Source organism: Phyllostomus hastatus, unplaced genomic scaffold, assembly GCF_019186645.2.
Source record: "Phyllostomus hastatus isolate PE091 unplaced genomic scaffold, TTU_PhHast_1.1 phas_contig_17, whole genome shotgun sequence".
Classification (NCBI taxonomy): domain Eukaryota; kingdom Metazoa; phylum Chordata; class Mammalia; order Chiroptera; family Phyllostomidae; genus Phyllostomus; species Phyllostomus hastatus.
In genome coordinates this window covers 11,650,995-11,675,762 of record NW_025333664.1, presented here as the reverse complement: position 1 = coordinate 11,675,762, position 24,768 = coordinate 11,650,995, and the positions used below count along the sequence as shown (strand labels likewise).

Here is a 24,768-nt window from a genome sequence, read left to right as displayed (position 1 = left end):
GCCAGGGCAGTTCCAAGAGAAGAGGGTGTTTTAGGGAGGACAGGACATTCCACGGTGTTAAATCCCGCAGCGGAGGGATGGAGGTGTTCACTGGATCGGCACCCGGGAGGCCCTGGGCGCCTGTGGAAAGAGCGTCAGAGGACCGTGGGGAAGGGGGCCAGAGCGAGAGGTGTCCCCGCGTGCGTGAGTGGGAAGGTGAGGTGGACACAGCAAGAGGAGACTCACCCTTTGAAATGTTTCACTCCGAGGTGGGGGGCCGTGAGGGAGCTGACGGTGACCGCGAGGGAGTGATTATAAGGATGGGCGATGGAACCTTGGCCGGACTAACAGAGATACAGATGGGGTGACAGACAGTGAAAAGTGGGGGTCGGGTCGGGGGCCTCGACAGGGCTGAAGAATTTTTGCAGTGGTGGTGCTGGAGGAAGTGAGCTGGAAGGCGAGGAGGCAGCGTCCCAGTGAGGCAGCTCGGGCTCATTGTGAGGCTCCCGGGCGGGGCCGTGGCTGTTCCCGGCAGGTGGGTTACAGGTGAATTGCCCACCAGGGGCGTTCCCAGGGAGGAGGAGTTCGCTTCCGGTTAGAACGGCCAGAACCAGGAGAGGCTTCGCAGTGGAGGAGACATCTGAGCTGGAACTGTGCGCATGGAGGGGCGCAGGGGTGGCGGTGAGACTGACAGGGGAACCGGGACCAAATGCTCGAAGGACTTCAGACCGTGAACTTTGAGAACCATCGATTAACTCCATTATACTAACATCCAATCAGAACTCGATGTAATACTTAAGTTCTCTCAATGCTTCCTTACATCCTCCTTGTTTCTTTTATTATTTTTTTATTTTTTTAAAGATTTTATTTATTTATTTTAGAGAGGGAAGGGAGGGAGATAGAGAGAGAGAGAAACATCAATGTGCGCTTGCTGGGGGTCATGATCTGCAACCCAGGCATGTGCCCTGACTGGGAATCAAACTGCGACACTTTGGTTCGCAGCCCGAGCTCAATCCACTGAGCCACACCAGCCAGGTCCTTGTTCCTTTTAAATCACTTCTGTTCTCTTGGCTTGTTGGGTCCTCCCAGTATCCTCACAAAGTGTGCAGATGGGAACAGCGCGCCCAGGTCCCTGACCCAGGAACAGGCACCCAGTAGGCATCTTCAGTAAGGGGTGAGCGGGTCGACCGGCCCCCCCCTCCGAGGAAGATGGTGGCCCCAGGCCCACGGTCCTTTCCCCAAAGTCTCCATCTTCACTGAGCTCCCCCTCCCCCCGCAGGATCCTCCAGCGATGCCACTCATGCCCATCACCCCCTGCACCCTCACCTGATGCAGGAGCACATGGGCACCAACGTCATCGTCGCCAACACCATGCCCGCTCACCTCGGCAACGGGCAGATGTGTGAGTGGCCCCGACCCAGGGGGCAGGCAGGTGGGCAACTCAGGCTCTGCTCAGGAAGGGGTGAGGTTGGGGCGTAAGGGGGGAGCCGAGAGGAGGTCGGGGCTAGAAGATGAGAACCAGGATGCAGCGGTTCTGGGTGCTGCGGGGTGCAGGCGAGGGGTGAGACTGTCCGCTCATGAAGGCTTTGCCCAGGGAGGTGACTGTCAGCCTTTACTGAAGGAAGCTGCCCTTGGGATGAGGCGGCCCACCGGGGCAGGTGGCCCACCGGGGGAGGATGCCCATTAGGGTGCAAATGCCATCATTTTCCCTAGGTAAACCTGTTTGTTTAATAAGGCTCCTCGAGTGGGTGAGGCTCTCCACTAGACCGTGGGGTGAGACTGTTTATTAGGCTGGGGTGTCCGCTGGACTAGACTCTCCTCCGAGGTGAAGTCCCGCAGCAGTGAGTTCGTCCCTGGCAAAGCTCTTCAAAGAGTAGGACTAGCACTGGGAAGAGGCAGCCCACTAAAAGGAGATGCCATTTCATTGAGGTTGTTCTTTGGGAAAGTGGTCCATTGCATAAAATCAGCCAAGTGGGTCATGGTCAGAGTTACTTTCTGAACCCATTATGCGGGTGAGGCCAATTAGTTTCTGTTACTCATCTACTTAGATATCAGAGGAATCGTCCTTTTAAAGCCAGTTAGTCCGACCTTGCGTTGCATCAGCCGTTTTGCTCCTTCTCTCCGAGAATGGGTCTTCCTGTCACAGGTCCAAGCGTCCTCGGGGAGAGCCAGACCTGGGCCCTGGTTTGGGAGGAGGAGCCCACACCCCCTCCGCATCAAATGGGTGGGGGGTAGGACCCGGGTAAAGGCTGTGCCACAAACCTGGGCCGGCCACTGCCTCCCAGACCTCACGGGGCTTAAGGCTGTGATGTGGGGCTCAGAGAGTTTGAGCCCTCAAAGGCCTTAGAGAGTGTCTAGCTCTGTTCTCTCACTTTACAGAAGAGGAAGAACTGTTTCTTCTTCCTCTTCGCCTAGAGAGGGGGAAGAGCTTGCCTAGGGTGCTTCCTTCACTCCCTGAAGGGCAGGGATGCTGAGCAGCCATCCGTCTCTCTGTCCCTCCAGCCACCCCTGAGACGCCGCAGCCCTCACCGCCAGGTGGCTCGGGGTCTGAGCCCTACAAGCTCCTGCCAGGAGCCGTCGCCACCATCGTCAAGCCCCCCTCCGCCATCCCGCAGCTGACCATCACCAAGCAAGAAGTCATCTAGCAAGCCGCCGGGGGTCGGGGGCTCTGCTGGCCCCCCAGCCCCCTCAGAGAGCCCCTGGTGGTCCCTCCACCACAGTGAAGGGAGCTGTGACCCGAACAGGGCCAGCCCCAGAGCAGGAATGAAAAGGGCGAAGGGCCCAAGAACTTGGGCCGTGGACCGCATCCCATTGCCACCCTCCACCCCTGCTCTAGACGCGGGGCTCCGACCTGGGGACACCCCAGCTGGACACCCTCGGCTGCCTGGGACAACTTCGCTGAAGCCACTGCCTTCCGCTCATCCGCTCCTGCCCCACCCACTTCGCCAGCAGAGGACCTCACTGCAGCCTGGCCCCTCCCCCTCAGGCCGGCCCTCCCCTCCCAGCGCTGCGCAGTGTCCACACCCGGGAGCCCCCACGGTGGGGTCGGCTGGGTCGCATCAAGACCCCTTACTTACTCCTCCCTGCTCGGCTGCCCCACCCTCCAGTGCTCCTCTCCGTCTGCCGCAGCCACCGCAGCCTGTCAGCGTCCCCAGAGCCACCTCTCCAGAGCCCGAGGAAGACTTGCGAACGACTCTCCCAGTCACTTGGGAGCGTTTCCGGAGCCCTGCCGGGCTAAGCGCAGTGTAGCAGATCGTGGAGAAGGAAGGCGCTTTCTGCCTCTGACCCACCGGTCTTCCTTTCCTCCGGGCCTTGGGTCGGACCCCTGGGGGGACCCCTTGGCTGGGAGTGATGATCCCTACGGACTTTCAACAATGAAAGAACAATTCGGGGTGGACAACCGCAACAGGAGCTGGCCGGGAAGGCCGGGCTGGTCAGAGAGAGCGCCCACAAAAGGGCAGACTGCGCACTCGGCCCCTAAGGCAGGGTCGGATTCTGGCTTGTGCAGCCAGGGAGACAGGATGTTCCAAGGGAGGTCAGAGCGCCTGGGCGAGGCCTGGAGGCCAGAAGAAGGGCCGTCTGGAGCGGAGGGGGCATGCCGGGCTGCACGGGGGCCTCGAGCGCCAGACTGAGAGGCATTGGTGCTTGGGCTCCTAGGCCCTGGGTACTTGGGAAGGGAGTGCAGCCAGCTGAGCTTCCAGACGCTGCAGACAGCAGTTCTGCGGAGGTGGGAAGGAGCAAGGAGATCGGGCGATGCCGTGTCCCCAGTGAGAGAGGCGAGGCTCAGGGGTGGAGAAGGACGGGTGAGTGCCCAGGTCAGAGTGACGTTGGCTTGGGGGGCAGTGGAATTACATGCCAGGGCCCGTCTCAAGCTCTTTCATACTCGCGGGACTATCTCAGGGCACTTTCCATGCATCAGCTCCTTTCCCGGTCCCCACCACCCAGAGATCCGTATAGACGATGACACTGGGACCTAAGAGGCTGTGAGTTTCTGGAACTCACGGAGCTGGTAAGGGGCCAAGTCAGGGCTGGGTCCCAGGTCCACCTGGACCAGAACAGGAGCTTTTAACCAGGGTGGCAGAACCTCTTCCCTGCAAGGACCCTTCAGTCCTCACTGGGCTAGAGCTGAGGGACTTCCTGCCCCCTCCCCCAGCCTTAGGAGCCGAAATATCATGCTTTGCGGGAGCCCTGCCCACGCCCAGAACTAAGATTCGCATGAGGATGCACTCAGGTCCATTTAGGGTCCAGAATCCTGTCTGCTGATAAACAAGAAGAATTCATAGCTCTTGGGCCCTTTTCCCTCTTCACTCCTGGCTCTGGGGGGCAGTCACTCAGGGTAGATCCGGTTCCTGACGGTCCAGGAGTGGGCCAGTTTGCGGGGGCAGGGGACAGGTCTGAGCCTGCGACTTGCTCTGGGGCGCGTCACTCAGGGTACATCTGGTGGGAATTAAAGCTGGGACCAGAGCTGTGCTTAAGTAGGGGGGGTGAACAGTCAGACTGGTTACCGACACCCCAGCCAGGGATGACCCTTCTGAGCAGACGGGGGCAGTACCCCCACGCCCCCACATTCCATCATTAGTGATTGTTGCCTTTGGCAAAAAGAGGCGTGGAGGGTACTGAGACCGTGTGTCCGAGAGAAACCTCTACATCTCCAGTGCTGGCAGGGTGGGCCGTCCCCACTCCGGCGAGCCAAGTCCCCACCCCCGGAGCAAGTCCTCCCTGCTCAGAGCTCTCGGGCCTTCCTCTGCCACGTCTCGTTTGGGTCCCCCAGACACCCCAGCGGGGGGCTCAGACTGGCCTGGGGCACAGTCGGGAAGCCAGAGTCCTTCTGGTCGTCGAGGTCATTCCCACTGCTGGCTCTCCTGCCCTCACTGTCACAGTGGCCATGCTGAGACAACGATTTCCTGCAAGGCGGAGTGGCGTGATAGTGGCTTTTCGTGGTATCAGTTTTCTGGGGCAGGGGTCAGTCCTCTGCCCAAATAACCAACCCTTCTTGGAGGAGAACTCCGTCCCACTTCAATGCTTGGATTGCAGTGCAGGAAACAAAACAAAGGCACGTTTGCTCCTCTGATTCTCCACTGAGACACCACATTGGGAATTTTTTTTTTTGTCTACCTGAGTTGTAGCCCTAAAACAAAATGGATAGACTAGAGAATGGCTGCGAGGGCAGGCGCGGACCTGCTGTCCCTCCACGGAGACAGCCCCCTCTTGAGGCAGCTCCCGGAAGCTTCCCGAGTCTACACCGCTCTCCTGAAAACAAATGGACAAGGAGCAGGAGAAAAGGGTTGTCAGCGGCTGCTCCCACATTTCTCCTGCTGCCCCGCCGGCCACTCCTGCCAGCCTGCTCTGTGATTGGCCCTGCGTGGGAAGAAGTGTGGAATTCGCATCAGGTGGTTCTGGAGGTTCTGGAGGTTCTGGAGGTTCTGGGAGTGGGATGGGTTCGCTCAGATCCACCCGCCTCTCGCAGTTGCCGTGAATGTCACTTGGTCCCCGGCTGACATCTGAGCCCCTGTCCCTGCCACCCCATGGGGCAAAGAAACAATCAAACAAACAAACGTTTCTTGTGTGTTTTAACAAAAGTTTATAAAGCGAAATAAATGGCGCATATGTTTTCTAAGTCCTTGGATGGGTGTCTTTCCTTCCTTTCCGGTGTTAGACATGAGAATGAAAATAGCCAGATAGGTGCTCTGCTCTCTCCTCCGATCGTAGGGATCTGTCCCCTTCCGTGAAAGTGGCCGGGCAGCGCCTACAGCACGCAAGGAGTGCGCCCACATCCAATATTGTCACTTAATCTCCGCATCAGGAGGAACGCAGGTGAGACATTATTATGCCACCCCCCCCCCACTTTATGGGTGGGGAAACTGAGGCTCAGGGGAAGTGATTTTCCTAGACAGCCAGAGATAGGACCCTAACTCTGGTCTCTTGATTTTTGAGTACTTGGTATGTGGCAGATAGTGAGAGTGAGAAGAGAGCGGATGATGGAAAGATCTGGAAGAATGGCGAGAGGGTCCAGTGGTCTGTGGTCTACCCTCAGGGTCCAAGATGGAGCCCTATTCTGGGTCCTGGGTCAACCTGCCAGGAACAAGGGGCAAGTGGGTATGTGGAAATCTCATCAAAGCAGGTGTTGCTTTGAAAAAGAATAAAAGCAAGGGGTACACATGAGGATTTCCAGCCAGGTTCGTAGCCACCTTGGTCTTGTCCCCTGATACACTAGCCACCGGGGACACAGCCGCACAGTCACTCGGGGGTTTGTGGAGCTGGTGAGTGAGGGTCGGTTGTTAACTGCTCCTCCCGTTGGGCAGTGTCTCACTGACAGCGGCGGTGGGGACACTCACACCACCGGAGCCGGCACAGTCTACCAGTCAAGGCCTTCTGCAGCAGAAAGCACTGTTGAACGTTGGCCAGCACACCCCGGCATTCAGAGCTGGGTGGATGGGGGCGTGCTGGAGGCTGGACTGGGGGGTACCTAGGTGAGGTGTCACTCAAGCATGAGGGTGGAGCATAGTGGCCCCTTCAGTTCTTCCTCAACAGAGGGGACAGCAGGTCCAGCCCAGCGATTAGTGTAACCTTGGTCTGGTCACTCCACCGCCCTGAGCTATATCTGCAAAATGCAAGTGATCCCTCCCTGCGGGAGTGTTGTCAGGATTAAGCAGCATGAGACGATAGTGACCTTAAGAGCTGCTGTGTACAAGAGGTGCCCAAAGTGGCCGTCACGTGGACTGGGTAAGCGTGAGCTCTTTGCCTGACCCTTTCTCGTGAGAGGCTAACCATTAAGCTCTCCAGCCTCTGGAACACCCATTAGCTGCCTCCCTTATCCTGGGGGCCACTCCCGCCTCCCCTGCCCCTCCCTCCCCTCACCAGTACCAGGAAATGTTTTCCGCAATGTTGCAACAGAAGCCTCATCCATGCTGGTGCCAGCATAGACGTGGCGGTGGGGTGGGGGGGGAGGCAGGGGCGAGGAGGAGACTGTTGCAGTCCTAGAGCGTGTTTAATAAGTCCATATCAAAACCATAAACCCTGGGCTGCCATAAATTCCTCAGGCCTTGGTTCCTCCACCTCATCAACCCTTTGCCCCAGTTAATCTCAAATCTCAGCATGGGCGGCCAGACCTTGGTTTCCATTTCAGTGGCAAAACATCAGCTTGGGAGAAAAACAGTAAATCCCATTATATTTAGAGGAGATGAACTCAAAGTTCGCAGAAGTGAAGGAACTTCACGTAGCCAGAGAGCACAGCTAGTTGAGCCAGGGCCGGAACCTGTGCGTCTTCTACCAACTCATATGGCCTCGCTGAGAACTGGGAATGTGACCCGACCCCCCGACCCCCGACACGGACTGCTTCCCCAGCCCTGACCCCAGAAGCTCCTTATCCCGTTATTCTGAATGGATCCCCATTACGCCAAGAGCGGGGATGAGAGGTGAAAGGGACTCTGGGTACGTGACAGGCTGCGTGTGGAGCCACAGGAAACTCCGTGCAGTGCGAATGACCTGTCATCCCAAACTGGTGGCGTTGCCATACTTCCTCTTTTATGGAACCCACATCACCTTTGCTCTGCCTTTCTGGAATCAGTGTGTCATATGTAAATTCCAAGACTCGAGCTAAGAGGCCTGAATCACGGGATCCCACGCAGCTGTTTGATGATGACGGAGTGAAAAGCCAAAGGCCGACTCCGGGGACAACGTAGATTGACCTCTTCCTCGTTGTCAAGCACTGTCGGGCGTGATTTAATCCCCACAACGATCCCCTGAGTCAGCTATTCTTGTTGTTACATTCTACGAACGAGGAAACCAAGGCTCAGGAGGAGGAAGGGACTTGACCAAGGTCCACAGCTGGTGTGACAGCTGCAACCCAAACACCTGTGCTCTGGCCCGAGGGGCCGCCGTGATGGAATTGAGGAGGGCGTCGATGAGCAGCCCCTGCGTGCCGGGCACAGACGCATTGTGGCCTGTGGGTAGTTCGTCATTTGACGAATGGCAATGGTCAAACAGCTGCATCTTTTTTTATTTTAATTCTTTAGTTCTCACCCAAGGGCACCCAAGGGCGTAGAGGGGAAGGGAGGGAGAGAAACATCGACAGAACGTGCAGCCCAGGCATGTGCCCCGACTGGGAATCAAACCTGCGGGCGGACCTTTCGGGCGGCGGGACGTCGCTCCAGCCAAGGGAGCCACACCGGCCAGGGCGCAAGCTGCTGAATCCTAAGAGCCAAAGGAATGAGTGACAGCTGTGAAGACGATGGTTTGAGGAAGGGAGCGATTACGGCGGTCCGGAAGGACGAGTGGTGTGCGCGTGCAGGACACGGCTCAGGCGCAGCAGGACGGCGGAGAAGGACAGAGCTGGAGGCTGAGGGAGGGGATGCGCAGCAGGCTGGGTGGGCAGCGGGCAGCACCGCCCGTGGGTGGCTGGGGGGCCAGAGGCCAGCAGTTTCCAACCTTCGGTCACCGCACACGCCACCTTGATCCTCTCCACACCCGAGGACCCCTGTCCTTTCTGCTGCTTACTATTTTTCTTTAAATCAGTTCATAATTATTCTCTTTGCCCTGATCCCTGATGTAGATGGGAAACCAGTATCACTTGCTGTAAAGAGGAGGCAACTGAAAAACTAACATGAAAAGAAAACAATATTCTCCAGCCCAGGCAGGCTTGCCAGGGAGATCTCTGCTCTTTCTTCTTTAGGCGGGGAATTGACAAGTACGTAGAGAGATGTTATAGGCACATCTCTATCCATATGCTATCCAAAGAAGACTTTCTCCTTAATATTTTCAGAAGGGAGTTAAGACCTATAAAGAGAAAGTCTTCGGGGACAATGTCATTTAATGTCATCCCCAGGCATCCCAAAAATCACTCCGCATGCCACTGAAGTCCTCCTCCCACACCCAGAAGCACACCACGGTGGCTGGTCTCGGCCAGGGGGTGCGGGCCTTGAACACTGGGCAACTGGGAATAGGAAACCACTGGGCATTTGAGGTTGGGGGAAGGCTGTGGCCAGATCTGTGTTTTTCAAAGGTCATTCTGGCAGCTTTGTGGAAGATGGATTGAAGGGGGTGCAACTGTGCAGGGGTTTAGCAGATGTTATGAAGGTTCTGAATGGGCTGATTTTGTGAGAGGGAGATCACCCTTGGTGGGCCAGCCCTAATCAGGCGCGCCCTTATAGGTGGCTGGGCTCTTCCTGTCTGGCAATTGAAATTAGAAGCATGAGCGGGATTTGATGCGAGGGAGTTCCTGTGGCTGGCTCTGGAGATGTAGAGAGCCATGTGGCAAGGGAAGCAGGCGGTCTCGAGAAGCTGAGAGCGATTCCGCTGACAGCCCACTAGGAAATGGTGACCTCAGTCCTGCAACCGTGAGGAACTGAATTCAGGCAACAACACCTTGAATGAGCTTGGAAGTGGATCCTTCCCCAGAGCTTTCAGGGAGGAAGAAAGCCCAGCTGATACCTTGAATTCAGCTGTGTAAGACCCGGGGCGGAGACCCCCATGCCGCCAGGCCTGCCTGACCACACATAGTGAGATGACAAATGGGTGTTGTTTTAAGCCACTGAACTTGGGGCAATCTGTTATGCAACATTGAAAATTAATACAGGCAGTGGTGAAGAGGGGTGGTCAGACTGGGGTGTTTTAGCAGCGGCCCTGTCAAGGACTTGCTAGTGGACAGGACATGTGAAGAAAAACCAGTGACCACGGGGCTGGTGGCACTCATGCCTGAAATGAGGGACACTGTAGCAACTGTGGGCTCGGGCTAGAAAGCACAGTTCCCTTGGGGTGTTTTGTCTGACCTGCTAATTAAACATCCAGGGACTCGTGGGAGGTAGGAGCCTGCAGCTCCGGGAAGAGGTGGGCAGGAGGGAGAACGGTGAGGCCGTAAAGAAGCGCAAACGGGACTGAAGAGCCGGACAGCAGCACTGCTCGGCGAGATACGGGGGCACACTGCTGACACGAGCACCGGACCTCAGACGTGCCCTTCTGGGCACAGGAACCCCAGCCCGGAGGCTACCTACAATGTGGTTCCATCTACACAACGTGCTGGAAGGGAACAGCTCCAGGGGGAGATGCTGTGGTTGCCAGGCGCTCGGGACACAGTGGGGAGGGGACTCGGGGGTGATGGACGTACTCTGTATCTTGATTGCGGTCACCACATTTTTTCAGACTATAAGACGCACTCCCCCCAAATTTGGGAGGAAAGGGGGGGGGTGTGTCTTATCCTCCGAATGTAGCTTTACATTTCCATTGGTGAAATATTATGTTTTTTATGTTATTAAATATTTTACCACATTTTTTTGCTTCAAAAAAATTTTTTTTCCTATTTTCCTTCCCTAAAACCTAGGTGCGCCTTATGGTCTGAAAAATTACGGTGTACCTTAATAAAAAATACGAAAGAAAAACAAGCCAAAATAGTTGTGTGAGATCCCTTAGAGAGGGACTGTAGCCAGAGAGACATGTATGGGAGGACTTCACTCTGGGCCACGCCACTGCTCAGGTGGAGAAAGAAAGATGTGGTGGTTGCCGTCCTACTATGTGCTGGGTGTGCCAGCACACTGGTCGTGCCTGGCCACCTCAGTGAGGCTGTGAGGCAGGTTAAGGGGATTGTCCTTGTCTTACAGATGAGAGGAAGCGAGTTGCCCTGGGTCCACACAGACCGTAATAGTGACAAAGGGAGGAGATCCACACTGGCATGCCCTGCACTCTATTCCCTGTTTGTTGAATGAATAAACGAGCGAACGAACACATGAATGAACGAACCGATAAATATCACCATGCTCCAGGTGCTGAGGTTTCACCAACAGGTTCAAACTGAGGATATGAGAATTTGGTGTTTTTAGAGAAGCTGAGGCCATAAAACTTGTTCCATTTCCCTCCTTGTGCAACACCCAGCCCCTCCCGCCGTGGCTCTGAAATTGCTCCCCGGCCTTGGGAAGGGCTCCTCAGGCTTATCTCAGGGGAGAGTGAAACTGTAAAAGCCTTTATGGCTTTGAGATCATGTCTGGCAGGGGCAGTGATTGTCGCCATAAACCTGCGTGGGCCCTGCGAGGGCGCTGCCCGGGGCCGCCAGAGCGGGGGCGGTTGAGCAATGCCAAGGGGCCGCCACTGCGGAGCCAGGCGCGCTGGGGCCCGCGGTCAGGGCCTGGCACAGGTTTATCTCGTCCTCGCACGAATCCCCGGAGGCAGCAATGATCGCGATATTCTGAAATCCTACGGCGCACTCTTTTTCACGATAAGATATCGCTGAAGTTGAGTCAATGACATGCCATCGTCGCTGTTGGTTAGAATGGGTGGCGGTCACGACCCGGTTGGTTCTGGTCATTATTTCCGGTGGCCTCGCTGGACAACTGCGTCCTCTGTGTATTTCATCACCGAGGACTTAAGGGTCATTGGAGGAAGGGACGGGAGCACTGGGGTCTTCCTGAAAACCTTCCGCTGACACCTTCCGAAGAGAGGAAGCAAGCGCCAGGGTCAAGCCTGCAGGGCAGGCGGGAGAGAATCTCGGAGGCCTCAGCGGAGCAAAGCTTTTCACGGCGTGGAGGACGGTACTGGGCAAAACCGACGGGACCAGGAAGACTCCGGGTGGAAAAAGTGGTCCAGATCAGCACAACGCTGCCCCGAGGGACTTCCAGCAGTTCCCGAACTAATTTGTTTCACCTTTGTATTTAGGTGCAAGGGTGATGTGGGATTTTAAAAACAACATCTCAGGGCTCTTTAATAAATACAAAATAAAAATTCTAAGTGCTAAGAAAGCAATTACATCATAATTAAATTGTCAGTGTCTTTTCTTCCTAAGTGGGACACAAAATGCTAGTGCCTCGCCCTGGCTGGTGTAGCTCAGTGGATTGAGCACAGACTGCGAACCAAAGGGTCACTGGTTCAATTCCCAGTCAAGGCACATGCCTGGGTTGTAGGCCAGGTTCCCAATGGGGAGTGTGAGAGAGGCAAACACACATTGAAGTTTCTCTACCTCTCTTTCTCCTCCCTTTCCCTCTCTCTAAAAATAAATAAATCCAATCTTTAAAAAACAAAAAGCAAAACAAAATGCTAGTGCCTGTTACAAGGGAGCACTTAGTGAGATTCTACCCATTTCATAGATGGGAAACCTGGGGACGCAGAGGGTGCGGGGCAGCTAAGTGGTGCTCTCTGACAACAGATCCTGTGTTCTTTCTGACCCCCAAGGCTGACTTGGATGTGGCCACACACCCTGTCACCTCCCTCAAAGGTCTTGGCCACACAACTCCTTGGGAGGCAGCAGGCTGCCCTGAAGGGGGTTTGCAAGCTGCCTCCTGCCCAGCCGTCCATCCTTGCCATCACCCAGGTCGGCCACCCCAGCCTGGCCAAGCCCACCCCAACTCCAGCTGCCGCGTGTCCTTCGTGCTGTCGCTGGAACTCTGGTGTCTGTGTCCAGTGCGACCCCACCTCTGATCACCTGGTCCTGGACCAGCAGACTGGATTCTCACCTCGTTTTACAGAGGAGGGACTGGGGCCTAGAGAGGTGGCCTGACTCTCTCAAGGTCACGGGTGAGTCAGTGTTTGGGAGGAGTCTGGGATCCGGGGCTCAAATCCAATGTTCCTCCCAACCTCACAGATCTCCTGCATCTGGAAGCAGCAAGCTGGGGAGGGGGAGCCAGCGACCCAAAGTGGGTCGAGAGACAGGACATTCTGGCAAGAGGGACTGCCGGTCCCGAACACAGAGTCACGTGATAATGCCAAGGTCTCTACCTGGGTGTCACGAGACCAGCAAGTTCTGGGATGGCAGTGCTTGGAGGGCGGCAGAGGTACGGTCCTGCCCAGAGGGTGGAGCCAAACACCACCAGCCATCCTCTCCATTCTCTAAAAACCCTCCCACAGCTTCCCGGCACTCCCAGCGCTAACTTCACGCGTCTCACCAGGGCCCCACCCCCAGCTCCACAGAAGGTGCCTCCTGACCCCTCCTCGGGGGTCATGGCCTCCACTCCGCCTCCGGGCCACTGCATTCCGGCTCCCTGGGCCCCCTCCCTGTTCCTCAGTGCCAAAGCTATTCTTATTTCACAGCCTTTACCCTGATTTCCCTTCTTCTGGAACATTCTTTCCCTAGTGTTTCTCATGGCCACTTCCTTCTAACCATTCAGATCTCGGCTCAAAGATTGCCTCTTGGAGGGCCCTCCCCTGACCAACTGAGCTAAGTATACGAGGCTTTGTACGGCTGTATGATCTTTGTTGTGGCTACCGAAGTCTGCCGTTTTAGCGTGAAAGCAGCCACACACAACATGTAATGAGTGGGCGTGGCTGAGTTCCAATAAAACTTTATTTACAAAAGCAGGCACAACAGGTCGGGCTTGGCCAACGACTGCAGTTTGCTGACCCCGGCTCCCGGGATTCGTCTTGTTTGATTTTCTTCCCTCTGTTTACGGCTCTCTGAAACTATCCAAGTGTCTGTACATCAGTGCATTGTTTTCCTCTGCGGCCCCACCCCCACCCCAAGACCGTCACCTCTAAGAGCGGGGACGTTGCCAGTCTTGCCCAACATTGTGGCAGTGACCAGCTTCCCGGTACTGACACTAGCATATGGCTTTCTCCCGAACGGCGCAGGGCTGCCCTGTGTAAGCACCTGGCTGCCGTGGAAATGGAGGGGTGTGACTGTCCAGGCTAGGTTACAAAAAGCACTGTGGGTTCCGCCTTGCCATCTTGCGTCACTTGCTTGGAGGAAGCCCGCGGCCTTGTGGTTAGGGCCACAGGGGAGCGGCCGGGGCCTCCCGCCCGCCGCCCGCTGCGGGAAGGAGCCGTCTTGGAAGTGGGTCCTGCCACGCCTCCAGGGGACCGCGGCCCTGGCCAACTGTGACTTTGTGAGAGGTCCACCTAACTAAACCACTCCTGAAATCCTCCCACACAGAAACTGTGGGATAATAAACGTTTGTTGGTTTAAATCGGGATAATTCGTTAGGCCGCCATAGATAAAATACAGTCGGCCAGAATAGTGTCTAGTACATAGGAGATAATGATTAACACTAAGGTGCTCGATGCACATTATAGAAGGACACATTATATTTGAAAGGCAATGTAACATTGTATAAATATTTGTGGAAATGGAAGCTAAAGAACATAGAAAGGCATGGTGGAGTCTCACCTAATTCACCAACAGGACAAGATGCCTGTACACAAATTCTTCCAACATTGAAATCCTAAGCTTCTGGGATGCTCTGTGTCTGCATTTCTAGTACTTTCGAAGTTTGTAATTATGTGACCCCGAGATTTGAGGTTTCTGTGTCACCAAGTCCACGATTCTAAAATGTTGTGGTTCTGTGATTCTAGTGTCCTACGGTTCACCAATCACACATGTTGGCTCAGCAGCACCTCTCTGCCCGGCACAATCAGGTGCGAGGCATTCAGCAGAGAAAAGACAGCCCAGGTTTCCGCTCTCCTGTGGCTGCTGGGGACACAGGCCAGCACCGGGGCATGTGGGACCCGCAGGGAGCTCTGTCATTCTTGTGGACCCAGGATCCGGGAGCGCGAGCAGAGGGAGTGGGAGGGCAGTGAGCAGAAGCGGCTTCCTAGCCGAGAGAGGAAGAGAGAGTATTCCAACCAGAGAAGGAGGCACTGCTGTACACTGTGTTCCAAGTGGCAGGAACAGCAAGTGCAAAGGTCCGGGGGTCAGGGAGGGGGAGAGCGTGCATGGCATACATACCTGGTGAACTAAAACAAGGTCGGTGTGAGTTGTTGTAAAGTTGAGGGGTGGGGGTGCCAGAGAAAGGCAGAGTGGCAGGAGACTGTGGCCAGATGACAGCAGACCTCATAAACCAGGTCAAGGGGTTTGAACTTTATCCTGAGGGCAAAGGGGAGCCAGTGAAGGGTTTTAAGGGGAAGAGTGGCACGCTGCGCTTAAAGTTTAAAAAGATGCCTCTGGCTGCTGCGTGCAGGTTTGGAAGGAGGAGAGACCAAGGAGGAGGCTGGAACAAGACCCCAGGTGAGAGCAGAAGAGGCCTGAATGGAGGGAGACGGGCCCGAGAGAGACGCTTCGTCCGTGGCGTGGTGAACAGGTGGGGGGTGGGTTATACGGCCAATACACAGGTCCGTGCGTCCTGGGCTCCTGGGCTTGATGATTCTAAGATTCTCTGATTCTGTGTTCAGCACTCCACACTTTTTCATACAAAATGCCCATCGATGTGACTCTACCTGATGGTCTCTGACCTCACCCTCCCCTGCGTCTCTCCTTCCTGAGTCTTGGGAGTCCTTGTGCACAGAATGGGCATCATCACCGTCCTTGCAGAGCACCTGGGGGCTGAGGGCTGGTGCGAGGGCAGCGCCCGCACAGAGCAGGCGGTCCCACCGTGGTGGGCACATTTGCCCCAAGAGCTGGGCACGCAGACGTGGTCAGGAAGGAGCCGGTGTCCAGAGGAGGGGAGAGAGCAGAATGAACGAGCCCTGTCCCCGTCTGCTCTGGCCTCTGGCCTTCTGGCTGGGCATCTGGGCTGCATGACATCATTAAGTAACCTAGGGGCCCAGATTTGGTGGTTGGCTTTCAGTCACTGGGAAATAAATCTACGAGTCGACTGTGGGGACCCCCATGCCTGTAGCCCTCTGGCCCTCCCAGCTCTCCCTTCTGGTCTTCAACTCCCCGAGGGCTGCAGACGCCAGCTGGGGACAGTCGGGGAAGATCTGGCCTTCCCCAGGCAGGTCTGGGCCAGGCCACGTGCCACCCAGTTGGTGGGACCCAATTGCTCCCAGCCCAGCCCCCTCGAGGCCAAGCCATAGATACTTGTTCCTATGACTGAGGGTCAAGCAGGTCTTCGGGGACAGAAACCTCACTGACCCTCCAGAACAACCACCTGCAGTTTCCAGAACCACACCCAAGGCTTACGGGTGCACCTGTCACAAAATGTGTTTCTTGCCGGTGGTTCAGCTTTCATTCAGTTTAATCCACAAAACGTCAATGGAGCAGCACAGCTGGGGGCACCCCCGGCCGTGTGCTCCTTGATGGGATGAGGAAACGAGAAGCCAAGTGCCCTGTGTGTAGAACTACAGTGTTCGGTGAAGGGGCAGGCTCGGAGTCCACCCCCGGGGTTCTCAGCCCGTTTCTTTGCACACAGCATCATGCGCTGCACAAACATCACGCACATTCAGTTAGGTGAGGGGTGGCCCCGGTCACAAATGTGACTATAACATTTACTACCTTCGCAGGGATTATTTCTAGAAGGTGGTAAGAGACTGGAGGTAGTTTCTGGGGAGGTGAGCTGGGCGGCTGGGGTCAAGGGTGGGAGGAAGACCTGCTTTTCATTTTGTGCCCTTTTGTACCGTTTGAATGTTTTATTTTCCCCAAGTACACGCAGAACAGAGCCAATCAATCAATCAAACAATCGCAATTAAATAAACAATTACGCGAGCCAGGCGTTTTGTAACTCCTTCTGTACCTGCTGTTCCCTTGGGTGGAGACACCCTTTCCCGGCTTTCTCCATCCCGAAAACTCCTACGCAAGTTCCAACACTGAACTCAAATGCCCGGAGTCGGGGGCCGCTTCCCCGCGGCAGCGACTCTCCGTCCACCCGGCACCTCGCGTTGCCGTGGGTGCCCCGCTCTGCGCTCCAGGAGATGCACACGCCTCCTTCTGACTTCGGCTGGATCTCATCAAAGGAGGAGCCGCGGGGAGACCGAAGGACCGGATGAGAGAGGAGCGGGGGCACTCGTGCTGCCCACACCTCCACGCCCCCTCCCCCCCATTTCTCCTTGATCTTGGCGGGGGCTGCGTTTCCCCATGGCCTCGAGGCCGGTCGGCCTCGCTTCCGCAGAACCAGCCATGTCCGGCAGCAGTTACACTGTTCCCCCTCTCGCCTCTTTGGGACTTGAGGTGATGACGGCCCCCCTCTGTCTCTAGTCCCTGGTGCCTCTCCACTCCTTGAAGGGTCCCTCCGCCAGCCCTCGCCTCTGCAGAGACCCCCTTCATTAAGTTCGCTTCCGTTAAGCCCCTGGTGGTCAAGCTGGGGTGATTCTGCCCCTCAGGGGACATTGGACCAAGTCTGGGCGCATCTTTAGTTGTCAGGACTGGTGCAGGGGAGCCGCGGGCGTTTAGTGGGAGGGGCCAGGGGTGCTGCTAAACATCCCACAGTGCGCAGGACAGCCCTGGTGTTAGAGGGTCACTGGGCCCCAAGTGTCCCTGGTGCTGAGGACAAGCTACCCTGGCTTAGACCTTGGGGTGCCAGCTGCTCTCTGGCTGGACCCTGACCATTCACAGTGAGGGGGTCTGGGTGCCCGCTGCCCACTCAGTGCTGTGGCGGGATCCACTCATTTCCACGCCCACTGGTGGCCTCCTCCCAAGGGCACGACGGTGGAAAGACCCGATCTTTGCCGTCAGCCAGCCACTGTGCTGGGGGGAGACCCTGGTGAACTGGGCCCCCCAGCTCACTGGGGTCCTGTGTCATTCACCACATAGTCCCAGGAGTAGGAGGTCGACAGATGTTTGCTGATTGAGCTAAACAAACAAAAATTCTCTCAACAATGTCTCAAAACGGGCTGCAGAAGACAAGGGGCTAAACGGAACTCAGAGACCATGGGCAGGCGGATACACACGGAATGAATGAATGGTCGTCCCCAGGGATGTGGGCGGGGGGGCAGGACCCAAGGCGTCTCACCTCTCAGGTGGGTATCAGAGTAGAGCCCACCTGCTCAGACTATTATGAGAATATCATTAATGGGAAGCATTTTGTGTGTGACCTTGGACCTGGCTGGCGCCAAATAAGCAGCACCCATCAGCTCTCGGGAGGAAGTGATAGAGCAGAGGCATCAAGGTGGGGGCTGGGGAACAGCTCTGCCCCGCACACGGGGGCTGCTTTGCACCCCTGGGCCTCAGCTTCCCAAACTATGAAATGGGCGTTAGGTAGGCAAGCTCGCCGCTTTGCGGAAATCATAGCATAAGGGATGCCTTTGGGGTTCCCCATGTGTCTCAAACATCACCTTCAAACTCAAATTGATAATTTAACTAAAGCAAGAGGCCCGTTTGTTAAGTTGCAATGGGGCAGAACAGGCAGGGGGACCACCGCATCCTGTTCCGCCCAGGACTTCTCCAGTGTTGGCCGGGAAATTCCTGAACGTCCCCAGTCTTGGGCAGACAGAGATGGCTGGTCTCCCTGGCAGGCCAGAGGATCCGCCTGGCCACGTAATTTTTAGAAATAATAATTAACTAACATATGTTGAATGCATATTGTGTGCCAGGTGCTTTTCCAATGGCTTGATAAGTATTCGCTCATTTACTCTTCATAAGAACCCGGTGAGGGTCCTGAGTCACAGAGCCAGGACCTGATTTCAGGGTGTCTGGGTCCAGAGTGCCCGTATTTAACCAGGACCTCTACTATGCCTTTGAATGTAGTTTAAAACAGCTTTTGAAATAGTAACAATGATCATAACACTTCTGAGCACTCAACTACGCCTTCCAAAGTTTAACCCGGTGGCAACAACTGACGCTCTGCCTCGGGCCACCAGATCCACCTGCTGCTGTGTGGACCTCGGAATACAGCATTCAGGCCGCCGCCTCTGCTGACTTAAAGCTGGAGTCGAAGACGTAACCGGTTACAGGGCCAGGTGGGCAATGTTGGCGAGTGAGGTGAGCCTGGCTGTAATGTAAGAGGGAGTGGTGGGGACTGCGGCAAAATTGGGGTGGCACGCATGTGCTGAGAAGCAGCAGCCAGGAGCTCAGTCCAGGCTCCTGGGTCTGGGGACCCAGGGATGGCAGACCTTCCCAGAGAAGCCAGACATCCGTCTTTCACAGCAACTAACTCAGTGAAAACAAAACAAAAGCATGAGGTGTGTGAAAAAAAAAAAAGACACTTAGAAGTTGCGGTGTATTCACACAACGGAAGACTGTGCAGCCATGGGAATGGATGCGCTCTGGCCATAAAGCACAGGGACACCTGTTTATACGTCAGTCACCAATGAACACGCCCTGTGTTGCCCGTTTCTGGGAAGTTCAACAACAGGCCAAATTAATCCAGGGTGTTGGGAGTCAGGACGGTGGCCGCCCTGGAGAGGGGTGGGCCGTGGGGGACTGGAAGAGGGCCCCAGGGAGGCTTCTGGGGGGCTGGCTGGGCCCCGTGGCTTCCCCTGGGGGCCAGCGCCATGGTGGCGTTCTCTTTGTGATGAGTGCTGAGCTGTCAACTTAGGTCTGTGCATTTTTTAAATGTGTGTTGTATATTTTAACTTACATGAAAACATCGCAACACAGGTACAGGTACACACAGACTGTTACCACTAGAAATATTTCTCTGGTGGATTGAGCGCGGGCTGCGAACCAAAGCATCGCAGGTTCGATTCCCAGTCAGGGCACATGCCTGGGTTGCAGGCCACGGCCCCCAGCAACCACACATTGATGTTTCTCTCTCTCTCTCTCTTTCTCTCTCCCTTCCCTCTCTAAAAATAAATAAATAAAATCTTTTAAAAATTAAAAAAAAGAAAAAAGAAATATTTCTCTGGGTGAAGCAGCATTTTGTGTGGCTAAAAAAACTAAACTAAACTAAACTAAACGCTGAGATAATTGGACTGAGAGGCTGGCTTCCGCCCGGGAAGTGTCTGACCGCCCTCTGTGGGATAAATGAAATGATGCCATGTGTATTTTTGATATTTGAATTGCCAGGTTATACCCCGATTTGAAGCTGTGGTTTCTAATAAAACAGCCTCGTGCTTCTTGATGATGGCCTCGATCATATTCGTGTTGAAAGACGGGTCTGTTTTGCTCCCCACATTCACCCAAGTTAGGGATTTGAAGCTATAAAATAACTTTCTATGCACTTTCTGTATCTGACTTTCATGGGGAAAGGGGTGCACAGCTAAGGAAATCGGAGTCTGAAGATTGAGGTTCAGAAAGTCCTCGTACGCAAAGCAGGCTGCGAACGGCGGGGTGCATTTGGGGGTGATTCACCTGGCAAGGCCGGGTGGGAGGGGAGCTGCTGCAGCCTTCTCTCGCGGGGCGTGTCTCACTTACAAAGGGACTTTTCATCCTTTAGTCATCTCTCCAGTAAACACGTCCCAAACGCCCACTCTGTGCCAGGTTACAGGGCGCAGCGTTAGTCCAATACCCACAGAGACAGGCTACTAACGGCGGCCAGGTGTCGTGTGAGCACATGGCCAGGGGACCCTCGCTGGTCTCCCCCAACCTCCCAAACCACTCAGGTTGACCCCTTCTCAGCACCCCCACTTTCCACCCCCGCCCCACCTTCCCCGCTGCCAGCTGCACAGCTGCCACCTCAGCGGTCTCTCTGCCCCACTCGGACCCCTAACTCCATTCGCTACAGTGTTTCTGTAAGGCACAAACCAAAGACGCCCACCCTGGCCTTGCCCCTGCCCCTGCCCCCGCCCCCAACCTGAGAGCTATACCCAGGCCACATGGAGACACATCCAAACTCCTCCCTTTGGCTTCCTAGCCCCATGTCATCTGCCCCAACTGCCTCCGCATCCCCTCTCTCCGCCCAGGAAGCTGGTCCAGCCTCGGGGCCTTCGCACTTGCCATGCCTCCACCCAGATGCCTCTCCTCCCACATCTGCAGATGGTTGCTGCTTCCTGTGGTTCAGACGCCACCACGCATGTCACCTACTCTCAGGAAACTGGAAGAGGGGTGGGAGCCGGCAGGGAGGAGCACTTCTGACCATGTGACATCGTGCAACGCCTGCATTTCGTACCAGTGCACACCCAGATAAGCTTTGGATTTAAATGGAAGCGTCCCCTTGGAGGGGACTTTCTCGGGAGCAGCCTTCCTCATTTGTTTCTTCTTATGGTGCTTTTGTTTTCCCTTATGAAGTACTTAATACAGTTTGTAATTGCCTTGTTTTTTTTGTTTTGTTTTTCTTCTCGTTTTAGTTTATGGTCTACCTCCTTCCCCTTCATGAGGATCGGGACTTTGCCTGTCTTATCTACCAGCTAGCCCAGTCCTTGCACATAGTAGGTGCTCAATAAATATTTATTGAATAAGTGACGAAAAGAAGGGAGGGAGGGAGGGAGAGAGGGAGGGAGGGAGGGAGGGAAGGACGTCTGAAACAATAATGGAGCGTTGGCCAGGCAAAGCTGGGGTTGGGACAGTCGGGCTAAGCACCAAGCAGAGCTGGAGGTATAGCACCTGAAGAAGGCCGGGCTGATGGGACTGGACGTAAGGGAGTCGGGTATGAAGCAGACACGATTATGCCCATTGTACAGATGAGAACTCTGAGGTTCAGAGAGGGCGAGAGACTCCCCCAAGTCATCCAGCATTCCAGGGTCTGAGTTTAGAACCCAGGCCCTGATTCAAGATTATACAGAACCTTGCAGGTAGTGAGCACCTATATGTACTAACTTATGTGGTGGGCACTATTGTCACTTCCTCATTTGACTGATGAAGAAACTGAGGCACAGAGAGGTTGAGAGACTTGCCCTAGGTCACACAGCTTAGAAGTAGCTGAGCGGTTCCCAGTTTCTACCTCCTAATTCTCCCACAGCCTCTGGGGTCACACAAGGCCCCAGTCTGGACCCCAAAGAGGCTGTAAGTCAAACCCTGACCCTCTCTGGAGCTTTGGGAAAAGTAAAAAAAAAAATAATTCCCTGAAACCCTCTGGGGCCTGGATTCCCCCAACTCCAAATCAAAAGAGAGCAAAGCCAGCCCCGTTTGCAAGGCTGCTGTGAGAAAAAGGTGATAAAAAGGCTCGTGGAACTGGTAAGCGATAACAGTAACTGTAGAGCCCCCGCAATCAGCCCGGGCCGCAGCCGCAGCAGCGATAGGGACAAGTGATAGCGGGGTTTATGGCCCCGTGGGCCCAGCCTTTCTGAGGCCAGGTTGATAGGAGCTGGGGTCACAAGTGGGGTCACAGGCAGAAAACTCCCAGCAGCCCCTTCCTGAAGGGAGGCCGAAGGCCCTTCCTACCGGCCTGGGCCTTGATTTCTGGGGTCTGCCCCGTCCCCAACGCCAGGCTGAGGGGCCACCATTAGCCATCCATCTGGTCGCCTTGGTCTTGTCTATAGCTGCTAAACCTGTAAGCCATTAGCACTTTATAGTGACTTGGTTCATTCATTAATCCTCAGGGCGCCAGGGGAGGGCAGGGGGCAGAGGGCTCTGTGATTCACGCCTCCTGTGGCCAGGGGACATTCACTGGGGCACTGCTCTGTGCCGGGGGCCCTGCAGGGAGGAAGGTGGTGATTGGACCCTGGCCCGGAATCACACGTGCCCTGGGACTGTGGGACGGCACAGCTGGACCTGGGTCCCCACCTCCCGGGACCGTGACCTCACCACTACAAGGAAGACTGGGAGTGGTTTGTCCCTACAAGAGTTCAGTCTTTAAAAATATCAGAAACCCACCTTAGAACATGGAGTTCTATTTCCTGGTTAAAAAGAAGAAGAACCTACGTATCACTAATGCTCATATAATACAGAGAAGTACAAAAAAATGTTCCAACCACTGAAATTTTACCACCCTGAGCAATGGCAGCGGAGCTACGTTAGTCAAGAGCACAGCGTCCCAGGTCCCCGTGCCAACTTGTGACATTGAGAGCATCACTCTCCTCTGCCTCAGTATCTCCAACCTGCAAAATCTTCCAGCGGAAGCCCCGGCCACACGGCCCGCGAGGAGCACAGAGCCGGTGATGACCTACAGAGCGCTCGGCACGCCCGGGCCCAGAACCAGGGCTCTCGCGGCGGCGTCTCTCCGACACGCCCCGTCCGTGCGCGCTCCACCTGCTCGCGGTTTCAGAACCTGACAGATACACTCGACAGGACATTCTAGGCCTCTTTCCGTGTCTCTAAGCGACGACGTAGAGGCTGAACACCTGACTCCTTCGGGAGCCCCCGCCTTGCTTTAGATCGGCGCTAGCGCCCCTGGGGAGGCAGCCGGCTTTCTGCCCCACCCGTTCTGGGCAGATTCGCTCCGGCAAACCTGTGTGGCGGTGTGGAAGCGAGGATCCACAGACAGCGGATAACTTGCTCGGGGCCACAGAGCTTCGACCTGAACCTCTGACATCTGGACTCCACCGGCAGAGCTCAAGGCTGAAACACAGGCACCAAGAAATCCGGGGGGGTGAGGGGGTGGGGGAGGTTTGGAGCCAGGCGGTCGTGGACTTGAATGGCTGTTCTGCCAGTACCGGTGGCGTTCCCTTGGGCCGGTCTCTTCACCTCCCCAGGGATTAGTTTTCTCCTCTGCAAAACGGGGCTGCCCACCCCCACCAACAGTAAAAGAAGTAAGTATATTGAGGTGCACTCACGGAATGGAATACGACGCAGCAACGAAAAAGAGCACGTTACCAACAGCAACAACGGGGGTGAACCTCAGAATTATATCGGAGGGAGCCAGGCACCCGAGACTGCTGGAGTAGCCAGATAAAAATATAGAATGAATTTCTGTATTTAATAAATATAGCAAAAAATAATGCATTTCAAATAAACAATGATTTTTTTTTAAAGTATAAGCACGTTCCATAGGACATTTAAATTTAACTGACATCCTGGATTTTTATGTGCTAAACCCGGCAACCCTAAATAGTATATGTGTATAATTACATTTGCATGAAGTTCAAAAACAAGTGCAATGAATACATGGTGATAGAAGTCGGGATAATGGTCGCCTGGGGTGGGGGTCGGGGGAGTGGGAAGGGTGTTAACAAAGTTGTACATGTTCAAAACCACAAGTTCATGGCTACAGACCACAGAACGGCGACCGCCAGAGGGGTGCGCAGGCAGGGGAGGACGAAGACGGTAAAGGGGTCAAGTGCAAGGTGACACAGGGCAACTAGGCTGCAGGTGGTGAGAATGTGACATTGTATTATAAAGCTGCACACCTGAAATTTATATCATGTTATTAACCAATGCTACCCCAATAAATTGAATATAAAAAATTAAAAAGGTATCTTGATCCGGGTGGGGTTACCTGTGTGTATACACTTGTAACACTTCACCGAGCTGTACACTTAATAGTTTTGCATTTTATAAGATTTGTGAATCGTGGCTCCTTACAAATTATATTTTGAAAATTCTAAAGAGCGATACACCTCTCGATTCAAGTCTTTATAATAGCACTTCACTGATAGGGCATAAAGGATAAAAGGAAATAAAGGTTGTGCGTCTCTCAGCACATTTTAGGAGCTCAGTAAAAAACTATCAATGGAAGCCATTGTTAAATGAACAGTAACATTCCTATTATTATTACCACCCTCCTGGGATTTTCTCTATTGTCGGTGGATTGGAGCGCCCTCATGTGTCTATATTTTGTCATGGCACCTCAGTTACTGCAAAGAATACCTACTCTATCCAAGCGTGGAGTCTCCATCCCAAAGGGCAAGGCTTTGCGTTTCTTTTTGCTCCAGGACCACAAAATAAAGTACCAAGATTCACATGACACCAAGGTGTCCGAAGTCCAAGTCCAGCCCTGCCCACGATAGCCCCTGCAGTGTGTCAGAAGAGACCACACAGGTTTATCTCTCTGACTCACTGTGGAAGCACAATTGCGAACATTCCCCCATTTCCCGAGAACTGACGTGATAATATTTGAAAGTTGCACTGGGAGGGCTACAGAATGCCTTCAAATTAATAATAATCACAACTGGCTTTCTCTGAGCGCTTCCTGTGTGCAGGCACCATGCTCAGACATGCATGTCCACTTTTCTCCTTGAATCTTTCAAATGACTTGTGAGGCATATACTGTTTTGTAGCCTGCTTCCCACCCCCCACTCCCCGCACCCCCAACAGTGGGCATCTTTCCATGTCAATAAATACGGCTGAGGCGGTGAGTACTTGATTCAAAGGCTGAGAAACTTAAACAGTCAGCGGCCACTGCCCAGGTGAAGATCAATAATAGTTAACATTTATTGAGTGCTTTATCACATACCCGGCCCTGTGCTAAT

The 24,768-nt window shown here is 54.7% G+C and overlaps 1 protein-coding gene and 1 long non-coding RNA gene across 4 annotated transcripts in view; both read left to right on the top strand.

The window, feature by feature from the left end:
- The window catches only part of HNF4A (hepatocyte nuclear factor 4 alpha), a 55,482-nt gene extending 49,886 nt beyond the window's left edge, over positions 1-5,596 (top strand). For 2 of the 3 annotated variants that reach the window (XM_045832674.1, XM_045832672.1), the window contains exons 9-10: positions 1,259-1,411; positions 2,482-5,596. In XM_045832674.1, the coding sequence (XP_045688630.1) occupies positions 1,259-1,411; positions 2,482-2,624 (296 nt within the window). In that variant the 3' untranslated portion in view covers positions 2,625-5,596. The remainder of the gene's footprint in view (positions 1-1,258; positions 1,412-2,481) is intronic. The other variant, XM_045832673.1, reaches the window with a different exon arrangement.
- Positions 5,597-14,782: 9,186 nt separating this feature from the next.
- Positions 14,783-20,739, top strand: LOC123814657. Its single transcript, XR_006784976.1, has 3 exons — positions 14,783-14,896; positions 18,403-18,523; positions 20,386-20,739. It is a non-coding gene; the product is annotated as an uncharacterized LOC123814657 (long non-coding RNA).
- The last annotated feature ends 4,029 nt before the right edge of the window (positions 20,740-24,768 follow it).